At 38.5% G+C, this 14,260-nt stretch overlaps 1 protein-coding gene across 2 annotated transcripts in view; it reads right to left on the minus strand.

The window, feature by feature from the left end:
• PRKCA (protein kinase C alpha) overlaps nt 1-14,260 on the minus strand; it is a 359,001-nt gene that overhangs the window by 77,571 nt on the left and 267,170 nt on the right. For both annotated transcript variants that reach the window (XM_075903949.1, XM_075903950.1), the window contains exons 6-8: nt 2,432-2,588; nt 2,178-2,312; nt 1,491-1,587 (exon numbers count right to left, since the gene is read on the minus strand). In XM_075903949.1, coding sequence (XP_075760064.1) covers nt 1,491-1,587; nt 2,178-2,312; nt 2,432-2,588 — 389 coding nt within the window. The remainder of the gene's footprint in view (nt 1-1,490; nt 1,588-2,177; nt 2,313-2,431; nt 2,589-14,260) is intronic.

Raw genomic sequence — 14,260 nt, forward strand, 5'->3', positions numbered from 1 at the left:
ACAGCATTATCTAAATTGAGGACTTGTGATTTTCATTTTACATTTGTAGACAATCCAGACAAACTATGAAGTAGTTGTTTAAGTTTTTATCTTTATAGGACAACTTTACATATGTCGCACTATAACAGTAGCACCATTTCCTATCCCTGGTAAAATGGTTTTTACAATAGGTTGTAAGAATTAAAAAAAAAACACCTCCCAAATGATATATGTTATGATTATGTATAACCGCCTACTCCCAAACCATCAAGAAAAACCAAAAACCCTAAAATTTTTCCCACATCTTTTTGTTTCTGCAACGTCAATTTTATCCGTTTTAGCCTCAAAACAACACTATAATGTCATTTCAAATCAGCCTTAAAGCCAGCAGTAGATGTCATTTTAAATTTGAAATACCTATATTCAGAATCCGAGGAGGGAAAAGTCCACTTTAAATAGGACAAATAATGTAAACAGGATCTTGAGTAGAACTAATACTGCAAAACAAATTTAAGCTGGATAATTGTACATGGAAGAAAATGAAAATTTGAACTGGAGTTTTAAACACTTCTCAAATATATAATAAATGTGATTCTATGAAGCAGATCACAAGTATAGTAGCTGACCCCAACATAGACACGATAGCAATAGAAACACCTACACTTTTGGAAAGCTGAATGATTTTCCCTCATTTTCTTGGGTTAACCTGTCTTACAAAAACTGCAGAATTCTGTCTGTTGGTAAATATAAAAAGTTATAATTTCCGGGCTAAAGAAACACATTTGGTATTGTGTTTGTGCACACAGCAGGCATGCTAATTAAGTCTGAGATAAATAATTGGGGTCAAATCCTCAAACGCCTTATTAGGAAAGAAGAAACATGGCACTCTGCCACGAATGTCTAAAACAATCATAGATATAGCTAGTAGGAAGAGTAGGGCCACAAATACAAAGCTTCCCCTGCTTGTGCCAAACCCTGTCGCTGCTGGGTCTGTCTAGGTGTGATAGACTCAAATACTTTGTTTGAACATCCCCTGTATTTGCAACAGGAGTCAGGACCATCCATTCCAATTTGCATCCCAGTAGGCAGGCAATATCTGCTTGCAGATATGCTTCTCCTGCAGTTTCTCTCTTCTGAATAGAAGAAGAAATGTCATTTGCTTAGCCCGAGATATCTGCACCTACATTACTGAGTTCAGCAATTCAGGACAGAGCCCTTTATAAATATTTTTGCCCCCAAACTTAAATTATTGTACATCCTCTGAAACTAACACTGAAACGTTAAAATGCTGCTGGTCCTAGGCCCATGATGTTTAACATTACTCACTGAAACTACCAGCCTGGTCTTCTAACTAATCCAAAAGTATATCAACAGGAATGCACAACAAAAATTATAATATATATCAATGATGAGTTGTCTTATTCTTTATTTTTTTAAAGGCATTTCCGAGTTTAATGAAATTATATAACATGTGCAAAACATAGCTGCTTCCACTTATATTTAGTCCTCACCTCAAATTTCTGCCTGAGTTCTACATTTCCATCATCATCAGCTTCTGGAATTGGGACATTGTAGTATTCACCTTCTTCTTGGTTAAGCAACTTGTACCTGTTAAACACATGGGGGCATGGTGAAGGACTATATTCATTTTACTTCTCATTAAAATATGATTTAGTACCCTAGCTTGTCTGAAAATACAGGACAAAATCCTATCCCTATTAAAGACAATGGCAACATTCCTGTCACTAGGGCCAGAATTTTTAACCATTATCCCAACAGTGTAGTAAAACTATTTTATAAGGTTTGTAATGAAAATGTAATTCATTAAGTAAGAGAAGAACTCAGAATGCTCTTTTCTAATATCAGGTACTGTGCGTTTCTGAGCAAGGTTACATTTATCATGATATATGTACTGCTGCAAGCATGTGGGTTCAACATCAAAACCAAGACCACAATGTCAATTTCTGCTCTCAGAATTGAGTTGGCAGCACTGGCTGGCTGCAGTAGGAGTTTCAGGCACAAATTCAAATGCAGGCTATTGGTTTTAAAATTTTAATTTTGGAGACAATATTGATCATTTAAATGCTCCACATTTAATGCAATGGCCCATAAATTTAAAGTGAAAATATGCAAAATGCATAAAGAAAGTTTTGAGGTTGAAAATATTGTGATGCATCGTTTTCTAAGGAACCTCATACCATCCATACGCTGGCATTTTCATAAGCTCTGACACCCCAAATGAGAGAGATCCCATGAAATCATTTCTAGTAGTTCGATCCCAGTCCCAAACTTCTATAGATAACCGTCGATCTTTGTCTGTAGGTTTCAATTTACTACAAGGGAGACAAAAATAAGAAAAAAGTTGTCAAGTTTTAAGTTTTTAGAAGTATTAGCTCAATAAATTATGCAGTGCTATATAGATAACATAGCACAACAAAAGAATTTAACTTACAATGTAAATGACTCATTCCAATGTGGGTTTAGAGTTGAACGGATGGTTTTTGTTTTTTGTTTACTCTCATTCTTAGGGTCAGGAATAAGTTTCAGCTTCACATATGGATCTGAAAGTCCATTTGGATCCATAGGGATTAAGTTTTTTGCGTCTCGTACTGCAGACAGAAAATGTATATGTGTATTATACATGTAGTCATAGAAGAGAAATAACTTAATGCTATTTTTAGAGGACTACAAAACATTGTTAACAAAAGAATAATGTAAAGTGAAATGAAAGAAAAATGTTAATTACGGATTTTAAGTCTGTTAGAAAATAAAGTAACATGTAGATCCACTAATGATATCTGGTTAGCGGACAAAACAGATATTACAGATATTTACTTCTGCCTTGAGCATGACAGGAAGAAATGGTAAGCGAGTTAGACAATGTACAAAAAACACTGGCACACCACAAAGGTTATTTTCTGCCTATGGCATGATTGTTTAGCATCCAAATCCAACACAAAGAGCTTTTTACGTTGGTAACTATTCAATGTGTTTTTATTTACTTGGACAAAAAGCGGCAATGTGTTTCATTTTGCTGTACTTGCAAACATAAATAAAAGGAGAATTTAAGTTGTCTGGGAGCATAGAAAACATGTTGTTTTTTTTTCAATTTCTGAATCACAAGACCCATCTTTTTGCATTCAGCAGCCTACAAGAGTAGGATGACTTTGCAAATGTTGGTACCTTAACTACAAAGAGATGTTAAGTTGCTGTCATCAAACAGAAGGGCTGAGAAGAGTGTTGTTGTTTTAAAATTCTGTAACAGTTTGAAAACTGGTTCATATACAGTGAAGAGGATGTTGGATATACTGTAATTGATTTACATTCTAAATCCATGATAAAGATAGTTGGGAAATATCTATAAAGCCAGGCATCAGGGGGTCATTTTCCTTAATGTACTTTTAATCTATGTGCTCAATTTCAATGGTAGCTCAATTATATAACCACAGCGCTATTTATTTTGGTGCTTATATAGTTGCACAGGAAAACTGTGATGGCTTCTAATTTTATGATATGAGGGGGAAAACACACAAATGCGCCCATTTTATACTTTCTAGACTCTGAATTAACACCCCACGTGGTATTGATCCCAAAGAGTTGTGTGAGATAGATGAGTACGATCTATGGTTTACACATGTGGCCATTCAAGTTTAGGGTCTGACAAAGCCACGTCCTGAGAGAGTTGGCCAACTGCTTACATCAATGGGAAGTGATGCATTTACTAGAAGGTCACCACATCAATGTTTTTATCCACTTGTGACTACAGCAACAATAAGACTTAATTAAACAGTTCAGCAGCCACAGCTGAGGAGTCCTTCAAATTGACGAGCAAATATATTAATTGTAATTCTCTCCCATGCAGAGAACCTTCACAAGCCATTGTGCCATGCTATTCTGAGTGTATAAGGAGGATTTAATTGACACAGCAGCTTTGTGTTGGCACTCAGACTGGGGGTAAATCTCACCCTATTGAGAAATTGCTCTCCTCCCCCCCCCCTTAAAAAACAAACAAAAACTCCTGCCACTTAGTGCTGAACTCTAATTAATATTAATGCAGGTTACATTTGTGGAACAACTGCAGAACTTGTAACAGTGATCCATAGGACATATCACAGAGAACAATTTTGGCCTTTTGCAATTGCGAAGCGAACCGTGGGCTGAATATGCATGTCCAAATCAATAATATAAACAATGGCTTGTTTATGTAACATTTTGCTCACTTGAGTAGCCTTCTGAGCTACTCATTTCACTGTCCTGAGACTTCCATATTCCCTAGAACTTGGTTTGCCTGTGGGCTCTGAATGGCCATGAGCAGTCAAGGATAGCTGCAGTGTAGTGGTGTTCTGGCCTCGGGCTCTTCCTCTAAACCTGTCCCTTGTGGCTGTGAGGGACTGTGGTGTAATTTTTTGGCCAGCGGTACCTCAATCGAGGGCACTCCTGAGTGTGTTGTGGAGGGTAAAAAGGAAGGGGTGAGAACAATTGCTTTTAAGTCACTGGAACAGCATAAGGAGGACCCAGGATAATGGAGAATTTTGCCTTAAAACTTTTCACGCTTATTTCTCATTTTAAATTTCTGAATTCAGTGCACCTGCGTTCGGTGCAAAATGTTCCATTCCTAAGATCTGCCATATGGACAAACAACATTCTTCCCTGGTTTCTTCTGAACTATGATGAATTAAAAACTTAGCGAAATTTTAAAAGGAAACTGCCAGCTGTCACCAGAGACCATAATTTAAACTAAAAAGAGCTATGCCTCTTTAGCATCACTGGTGTAGCATACCAGCGGGGGTGAAAAACAAATTTTCCGACCTTGAAAAGCTTCCACTTAACGCTAAATGAAACACCAACTGACAGTGTCCAAGATGCTGGCTTTTAGCAGATACCCTTGTTTAAGCTGAAATACAGAAATACTTCTATGGGGAAATATTGGTAACTGGAAAATCATGAAAGCATCAGTTGATACATTACTGCTACTCACGTTTTTCCTTATGTTCAACTGATTTATTAAAAGAGAGAACAAAATCTAATATTGGTAACAGAAATGGGGCTTCTTTCCCCTGTCCAGAATCTGAACTGAGCAACACTAAACCCAGAGTATTGAGATATTGGTCCTAGTTTAATTAACCTCCCAATTTTTGTGATGTAATTTTTGGACATAGGAGTCTGTTTCTTACCCTTCCCTAACATGTATCACCCCTTATAACTGCATTATGAAAACACTTAACGTCCCCTATTGTCTTTCAACTTATATTGTTGTTACAACTGAAATGTAAAATTACTAAAAGTAAAAGTAGTTAATGAAGAGAGAGTGGGATCTTTTCTCTTCTCTACCCACATTTTATTTATACACGTAGGGTATGTCTACACTACATCATTAATTTAACTTAATTCTAAATAGTTAATTTGAATTAAGCTAATTCAAAAGAACACATCTACACATAAAATCTATTTTGAAATAGCATTTTGCTATTTTGAAATAGCGTGTCCACGCTGAGCGGACCCTGAACCGAAGTTAAGGCCGGAACCAGTACCGGAAGGGCATCAGGTTAGGACTTAGTGTATGGGGCTGCTGCCTGAGGCTAACTGAGCTCCATGCTTAAAGGGACCCTATCCCCACCCTGGACAGACAGTTCTCAGGGTTCCCCACTTGCTTGTCTACCTCGATGAGGGACAGCAAAGCAGTCCTGTCTTGGAGTGCCCTGAGTGCCTGCACTCGGAACACCACAGCACTCGGCCACATGGAACCATAGCTGCCCCTGGGCATGCCGGTGTGTCTCGTGGGGTCGTTGCCATCAGCCCGGCTGCACTTGCTGCAGGCTGCCATACGGGGGGGTCCATTGCGGGGCTGTCAGGATCCACGAGGCCCTGCAGGACAGTGTCCACCCCGAGGAGCCCTCCGAGACACCCCGGTCCTCCCCACCAGGGGCTCATGCCCCATTCCTCCCTCACGTACTTCCACTTACCTGTCCCTAGCCCCCCTTCCTGATGTCAAACAAAAGACATGTATGTTCAAAAATAGAAACTGGGTTTACTGAACTGGGGGGTGGGGGGAATGAACCTCTGGAGAGACTGGGAAAAGGAGGTGGGAGAGGGGAAGAGAGAGGGTGGGAGAGGGGAGGGGGAAACCTGGGAGGAGGGAGCTGGAACGGGGAAGCAAGGGGAAGAAGGGGAAGGGGAAGCTCAGGGCCCAGGGTTGGGGGTCTTGCCGGACCAACTTGATTTTCATGCAAACCTGCTCCTGGGTTCGCATGTGGCCTTTGGTGGCCAGGCTGGCAGCTATCTTGCTATAGACAGCCGCATTCCTCTGTCTAGTGTGGAGATCATGGATGTTGGGGGCATCCTCCCCAAACCTAAATAAGATCCAAGATCTCCACCCTGGACCTTGAAGGTGCCCACCTTCTCTAGCTCGTCAGGCTCCTGGGAGCTGGCAGACTGCTCCTAGGAGCGGTGGAGGGTTGGCTGCCAGTGGTTTGCTGGCTCACGTTTTGGGGCCACTGGGTCAGGGGCCCCAGTGGCTACTACTGGCTCTGGGCTGGCAGGCTTGGAGCTGGCACAGGCACTGTGGCAGGGTCTACCCCTTTAATGGCTCCGGGGCTGGGGGGAGAGGAGAGTAAGTTTTCCTGGTTGTGCCCAGAGTGGCCACCAAGGCACACTGGGAAGGGCTGGAGGCCCCCTATTTCGAATTAAGTGTCTACACAGCATTTAATTCAAAATAGCTATTTAGAATTTGGTGATACTCCTCATAGAATGAGGTTTACCAAATTCGAATTAAGCGCTCTGCTATTTCGAATTTATTTCGAAACAGCGGTTTTCATGTATAGATGCTATTAAAGTTCATTCAAAATAACGGCTGTTATTTCGAATTAACTTTGCAGTGTAGACATACACTAGAAGATTTACTTGGATTTGCTTGGGTCTTTAATTAAAAATTTTGGCATGAAATTCTTCAAAGTACACTTTTCACATAAGTAAAAATTTTACTAACTTTTCCCCAAAAAATATTTTAAAGTAGTTTCTTATTTGAAACATTGTCCTCGGAGCCTTGTGGTGTATGTAGTGGCGTTCTGTTTGTTTGTTTTGTTTGGATATCTTGAATTTTTTGCATTATCATCCTAACTGAACCAACAGAATTTCCACTAATTCCAAACCACGTTTCTAAGATGGCAAAGATCACCTCAAAAAATGGTATCCACAAGTATTACTTCTCTTTATTTGACTCTGTTGAAACTACTGAAGACGTACACTTTTTTAGAGGAAAATAATAATACAAAACTGCTTCATACGCAGCCATTATTTGACTAAGTTATTAACCAAGAGTTCGTAACTGGTAACTTCTGAAGGAGAATTTACTGATATTTCCAAGCAAATATTTCTTAATTTCCTATAAGAATTAACATATTTCATAAACTGAAGTTTTGAAGCTCTCTCTGACCCACATGCTGGATTAGATAGCTATTTACAGTAACTAAACCTATGAAGCGCTCTCTGACCCACATGCTGGATTAGATAGCTATTTACAGTAACTAAACCTATCCACCTCAACAAATATTTACAGTGATTGTGTCTGAAATAGGGTGCTCCTGCTATAGAGATACTGGTTTGCATTAAGCTTCTGTGCCTGTTTTTTTTGCCACTGATGCTACTGCCAGTCCAGCAACAATATTGATAGCAACAATGGAAGCTGTTAGCTGCCCATGTTTTAACCACTATCTTCTCTGCTTCGTGCAGATCGATGTGATCCAGTGTTAAAAATTCCAGTGCCCAAATAAGCATATTCAGCTCAACCAATGGGAAAGAAAATATCTAAGAGCAGTAGCAAATGTGAGAACATTTAGGAAAGAAATGTAAGAGGAGACAATTCTTCTCCACAGCTGTAAACTCACACTGTGGTCATATTTCCATTTGACTTGCATACCAAATATTAAATGATCTGTAACACAATGTGGCAAGAACACATCTGTTAAGCTGAGTGTATTGTGTTTCTGCCTTGGAATTTAAACATTGCACATCTTTAGATTTTTAATTTAAATACTTTTATGTTAATCATTTCGCTGGTGTTGAAATGTTTTACTTTGCAATTAACCAGCTGCTAAGCACAAAGAAGAATTCAATCAACACAGGTTGACGTGTCACAATTTCATGTAAGTTCACATTTGATTATTCAATTTATTTACTTATAGGCTAAAGATACAATACTTGAAAAATGACAACCACCAATAAATCAAGTACTGGTAATATCTTTGGTTTCTAAACATTATCACAAGCTGTGAGGGAATTTATAATTTTGTTGTAGGTAAGAATTTGGTTTTACATGGGGCCTTTCACTAAAAAGACACCCTGAGATGCTTTACAGAAAGTGAGTTACTGTAGATATTGTAACAAATGTGCCTATGTGTTTACCCTTAGCTTTCACAGTCGCAGATGTTAGAAAATATTTTATCTAGCCAGGACATGAGGATCCTGGAATATAAAAGAAGTCAAGGAAAAGAAATTTTGCTTTGTCTGATGTCATAAAACCCTCCAAACACTGAATTGTATGATCAGATTGTGAGTGTAAATTGAAGTACTTGACTTGAACCTATGACTTCCTGGTCTAGATGTGAGAATGGTACCATCTGAACCACCCAGGCATTTTATAATACACCAGTTACTCTCAATATTTATAGAGCTGGAAGAGAACAGCTTTTAGCAGTATCTAGCAATCAAATGACTTGCAAACCAGCTATAGCACAACTTTTCTAAAGAAGACCTGTTTTCCCTCTGAAAATAAAGGCGTGATTGTGGTGGATTTACAACTGTGTACACAGCTTGCTGTCAAACAGAAAACAACAAACAATGACAGAACAGCACAGATGTCAGTGTAAAGCACGGTGAAATGGAGAAGTATTAGCTAACATGACTTAATAGCTCCATTATCCTGAAGTACTAAAGGTGCTATACAAAGCCAATAACGACTGATGGCATGAGAAAAACCAATATACATGCCAAACTGTAATTAGCAGTGTCTTTTCAGTCTCGGCGAAATAAGCTCTCTTCCCCCCAACTTCCCATCCTCTCCTCTGCTTCTCTTTAGGAGAGAGCTCACATTAATGAGTTGTATTCCACAGCACCACCCAACAAGGTTAATAGAGGTGACGCTCAAGTGCATAAATGTATTAAATAACTTCAAAGCAATTTACCCGTGACACCAGCACAATCACTAAAGTGTATAAGAAATAAATTAAATAAATGCTTTTTCAATGCTTTAAATATTTGGAGCACTGAATAAAGCCTCACAATACCCCTATGAATCAAGCAGTTATAATCCTTATATAAATGAGGAAATGATCACAAGAAGGCCCAGAATCTGCAACATATTTAAGCACGTTCTTAAATGCTTTCATGAACTGAGGCCTAACTGACATATCCAAAGTCAGCATCAAAGTAAAGAGCGGAGATTAGACATAAGCAACTCCTACTCTTCCCTCTTAGTCTTTGGGTAGATCCACTGGAGCATGCAACCAAACTTTCTGTTTGTATCTTATCAGCCTGACTAAAATGGTTGTTCATATAGACCCCATTACCTCAGGAGCTGAGAACCCTGCATAAAATTAACAATATTTCTCTTCCTTCCCAGCCAATGCAAGGAATAGCCTAACTAGCTGATAGATTTTTGCCTGTGAAAGCAAGTGTGTGCATTGTGAATGTATGTCTGTGATGAAATCATCAAGGGAAAACTAAGTTGAAGTAATAAGCTTCGCATTTAGTTCTAGGTGTAGTGTGTTCTGGTGGCATCAGACACCAACAGGTGTTGAGTCCATGGTTGTTGTCTCTCATGCAAGAGAAACTATCATGGTACATGGGCAGCAGCTGTGAAATTTCCTCTACCTCCTGTGTTCACGAACCTCCCACTATTGACTGACAGTTTTATTGTTTTAGTAGAAGGCAGTTGTCCTGGGAGGACCAGGCTCCAGAGAGAAAGAAAAGATCTCTTTTGTAACAAGAGCCAATCTGATGGACAGCTTTGACTATCAAGACAGAGGCCTTGAACTAAACTCTGTAGTTAATAAGGAATGATGGGAAGTCTGATGGGAAATGGGGAGATCTAGAGGGTGCCATGCACAACAAATAGGTTTCTAATGTTCACATACTAAAACTGTTATAGGAGGAGAATTATAGAAATGAGCAGATATTATGCTTGTGTTGCATACTTTGAATGTAATACATAAAGCGTCCATTTGGAGGAACTGTGGAACTACAATAATTCTCAAACAATGGAATCAATGGGAAAGCAATCACATTAAACTTATCCTGGGCTTCATATTTACAATTATGTTTAATTTTCTTTTATATAGGTTTTTAAATTATTAACAGAGAAAAAGATGTGCACAACAAAAAGTGCATCGTAGGATATACTCCCATTTATTCAACTATATTTTTAGGTTAACTGCACTGGGTAAATCACAGTCATGATTGTCTGATAATATAAAATAAACCACTGTGCACCCTAAACTAAGATACTTTTTGCAACTTGATGCATTCTGGATGCGTAAATTCTTTCCTTTGCCTCGTAGACAGGTACAACATTCTACAGGAAGTGAAGAGAAGATTCAGGTTGCATGAGCCTCAGAGGTTTTCACAAAAAATGAGGCACTCTTACTGTGAATGGTACAACATGAGAACAAACAACTGAATCTCATTATACAAATTAGCTTTCCAGCTGGAATGTTTTTAAAACAATATTTTATTTGATCAAGCTATATCTAAATGAAAAAGGATTTTTTTAAATAACAGTTTTAGGCATTTTTGCCATGTTTCAAATAGGAAAATTGATCAAAATAACAGGAAGCAATGCTTCCAAAAAAGCCTAAATCTTGAGAGGTGCTGATCATTAGGCAATCCAATGAGAGCTGTAGGGTTGCCAGGTGTCCAGTTTAGAACCGGACCATCCAGTATTTGAGCTTTCTGTTCGGGAAACAAATTGAGAAAATATAAATGTCCGGTATTTTCTAAATAAGATGTAATGTAGATTGTGATGTAATGTCAACTGTGTCCGGTATTTTTGTTGAAACCATCTGGCAACCCCAGAAAGCTGTAGGGGTTCAAACACCACTCAGAATCAGGGCCCCGGGTCCTTTCCGTAAAGAGACACTACCTCTTGTCTGGAAAGATTATTGTTCCTGCAAGCAACTTAGGTAGCATATATTTACCGTATATTCTCTGTACTAAGCAAAAGTCGATTCAAATGAAGCAATACGTGCACAATGACTTCAAGACTTTTGAGTGTAAAAATAATGGATATGTTGAATGAGCGTATATATTGTGCCACAACAAAATGCTAATCACAGATGGTACAAGGTACATATTAAGAGCAATTCACAGAAGCATGTCCCATCAATTCTTACTTAAACTGAATATAGAAAGCTTAATTTTTAAAAAAGCACAACAGAGTACACTTTTGCTGGCATGTGTGTAGTAAGCTGCAGCTTGACAGCAGCAGTTGTGTCTCTCTCTCTATGCTCAACTTGTTAGTCATTACTGTCAAACTTCTGGTCATCTCTAGGACTAGTTACAGGATGTCCTCAGCGGGGGTCCTATGTCTCTAAGAATTTATTCCTTTTTCTATTCTGCCATAGTCTAAATTTAGCTTCTTTGCACCAATCCTCTTCTCTCCTCCACTTAGAGGTATCTAAGGTAACTTAGGAAGATTAGATGCATGCTGTTCTCACTCTTCTCCACAGACTGCAAGAAGAATAGAGGGGTCTGGAATGGCACACCTCTTGCTTTCTGCAGCCCATCACTTCAGCTCTGGTTGCAAGGACTTTAAATTTGGGGAAGAGATGACTCCAGCTTTATGGCAGTTTTTCCCCCATTCTCAGCTGCTCCTTTTCTCCTATCAAATCTTTGTCCATGAGGCAAGAAACAAGGAAAAGATGAAGTTTCTCTTTCAATCCTTGAAGAAATGAGCCATCGTTACCATAATTTACTATAAATGGTGTTGAAATGCCCAGGAGGGATTAAAGTTGGTACACTGCCCTTAACTAAATCATTGCAGGAAGATCATTGTATGGTCATTAATATTCTGAAGACTCAGCAGGACATGAGTGCAATGGGAAAAAGCGACGGAAGGAGCAGCAGCCTTCGGGATGAATCTCTCCAGCTAAGCATCATTTTTTAAGCTCAGCATATGTAATTTTAGTAATGTGCTGATAGCTTCGGAGCTTGTGCAGCTCAGGCCTCTGACAAAAACAATTACAGGGCTTTTATTCCTAGAGTCTAACATGAGACATGTGAAGAGCTGAATAAATTATATTTACACTGTACATGATGTTCACTGTTGGAGGGTTTTCATTAAAAGTCCTGTGAACACACCTGCTCAGTAATTTTTAACACAGTGTTGTCACCCTAATTCTCTGCATTTATACTCTACCAAGGGACGTTTCGTGTGAAGCCAAGCACAATTTACAGATATTAGTTACACTGATGCAGAATCATTCTCCAAGGCTTAGATAGAGTGTGCTTCCCTGAGAAAGCAATAACTAAATAGGCTTGGCAAATATCGCTGATCTAGAAGGCAGTGCTGACAGGTAGGGGACAGGAGAGTAAATGCAAGACTCTTTCTTCAGGAAACATTGAATGGAGAAAACACACCAAAAAAACCCCAATGTTTCACAAACAATAAAGGAAGAGTTCAAAGATTAATTGGGAAGGAAAAGACACAACTCTCTAACTAAACACAGGCTGCTAAAGAAAAATATCATTATCTTGCTCTTTCTTGTTTTAAGAGATCTGGGCTATTTGTATTTTTGTCTGCATAATTAGTACCCTTTGACATCTTTTTTCAACTGATCCAGCATTTCTTTTCACGAGAGAACAGGATGATGATACTTGCACTGAACAGAGCATAAAAACCTACCATCTCAGTGATCTATCTCTTTGATGGCAGGTTCCTTTAACGTGGAGGTCAGGATGCTAAAGAAATTTGCCTTCTTCATAAGAGGCATGATATTTATGAGGGCTTAAAACAGAAAAAGCCAAATAAAAATAACCCTGAGAAAAAGAATTAAGAGTCTTTTTGGACACTATCTCTGAATGGGACTCACTTTGAGGAAAACACAGCAGCAAAACTTTCCACTTTCTTCTCTCCTTTCTGTGACCCTTTACAAACTTGAATATTTAACCAATATTTTACAACATAATAATAAAGGTGCTGGAGATGCTAAATAAGGAGACCAACAACAATTATCCTGATAAGAGATGCAGATAACTTCATTGGGGAATATGGTGGCTGTCCTGTAATAACATCCTCCTTTTACTGGACCAATATAGAAAAATATTAAATGAAGTATATACTTTTCTTGCCTTTCCATCTCTCTCCTGTTATTGGAGTAGAGTTATGCTGAAGTAGTCAGCAGAATAGTACTTAAAACTTGTATTTTAATAATTATCTTTGCCACTTCTCTATGGTGACTTCCATGAAAGAAGCTATTAACTGTTTTGCAAAGATTAAAGAAGCCTCACAACCCTACCATGAGAAAGGTAGGCACTTATCCCCATTTACAGATGGATAAACTGAGGTATAACCTGATCAAGGCCAAAATATAGGCTAGTTAATGAGTAAATTAGAGCACAAGACTCTCTTGGCTCTCAGACCTCTGCTAAGATTCTGCTTTTCTCTAACTGCTTATCATACATATGACAAGCCTTATAGCCTACAAAGACTAGTCTGTTTTACATTTTAGCCCTGTACTTTATTCCATTCATGTGAAAAACCAACACACTTGCAAAACTGCTCCAGTGTGACCTGTCATAATTATCACATTGAAATGTTTGCTTAGTGGAGTTACTTGCAAAACTCAATTGTATAATCAACATCAAAATGAACTGCTTATGCCATGGTTCTTCTGTGGCAGAGAAAAATTCTGTTTCGGATCTCCATGTAATCCATCACCACTAAAATGTCCTGTAAAGTAAGACTTTTCTCTAACAAATTACTATTCCTGACTAAGCTGAATCCTCCTTTAATATCCCTCTAGAAAGCACTGCTCACTTATTACTCTCGCATTTATTGGATGCTGAACGATGATGCCATAATGAGTGCAGAATGTGAAAAATATCTGCTTTTTAAAAGTGTTCTCTTCAAGAATGTATAGAAGAATGATTAATTTTCCTTATATTACAAGATGAAAATGAACTAATTTTAATGTTACTCTCACACGAATAAGAAATTTACCATAGTCTCTACTACCCTTTTATAAGAACTTGGAATTACTGAGTTCTATATACTGTCTCACTAGAATTT

The sequence above is a fragment of the Pelodiscus sinensis genome, chromosome 20 (genome assembly GCF_049634645.1).
Source record: "Pelodiscus sinensis isolate JC-2024 chromosome 20, ASM4963464v1, whole genome shotgun sequence".
Classification (NCBI taxonomy): domain Eukaryota; kingdom Metazoa; phylum Chordata; order Testudines; family Trionychidae; genus Pelodiscus; species Pelodiscus sinensis.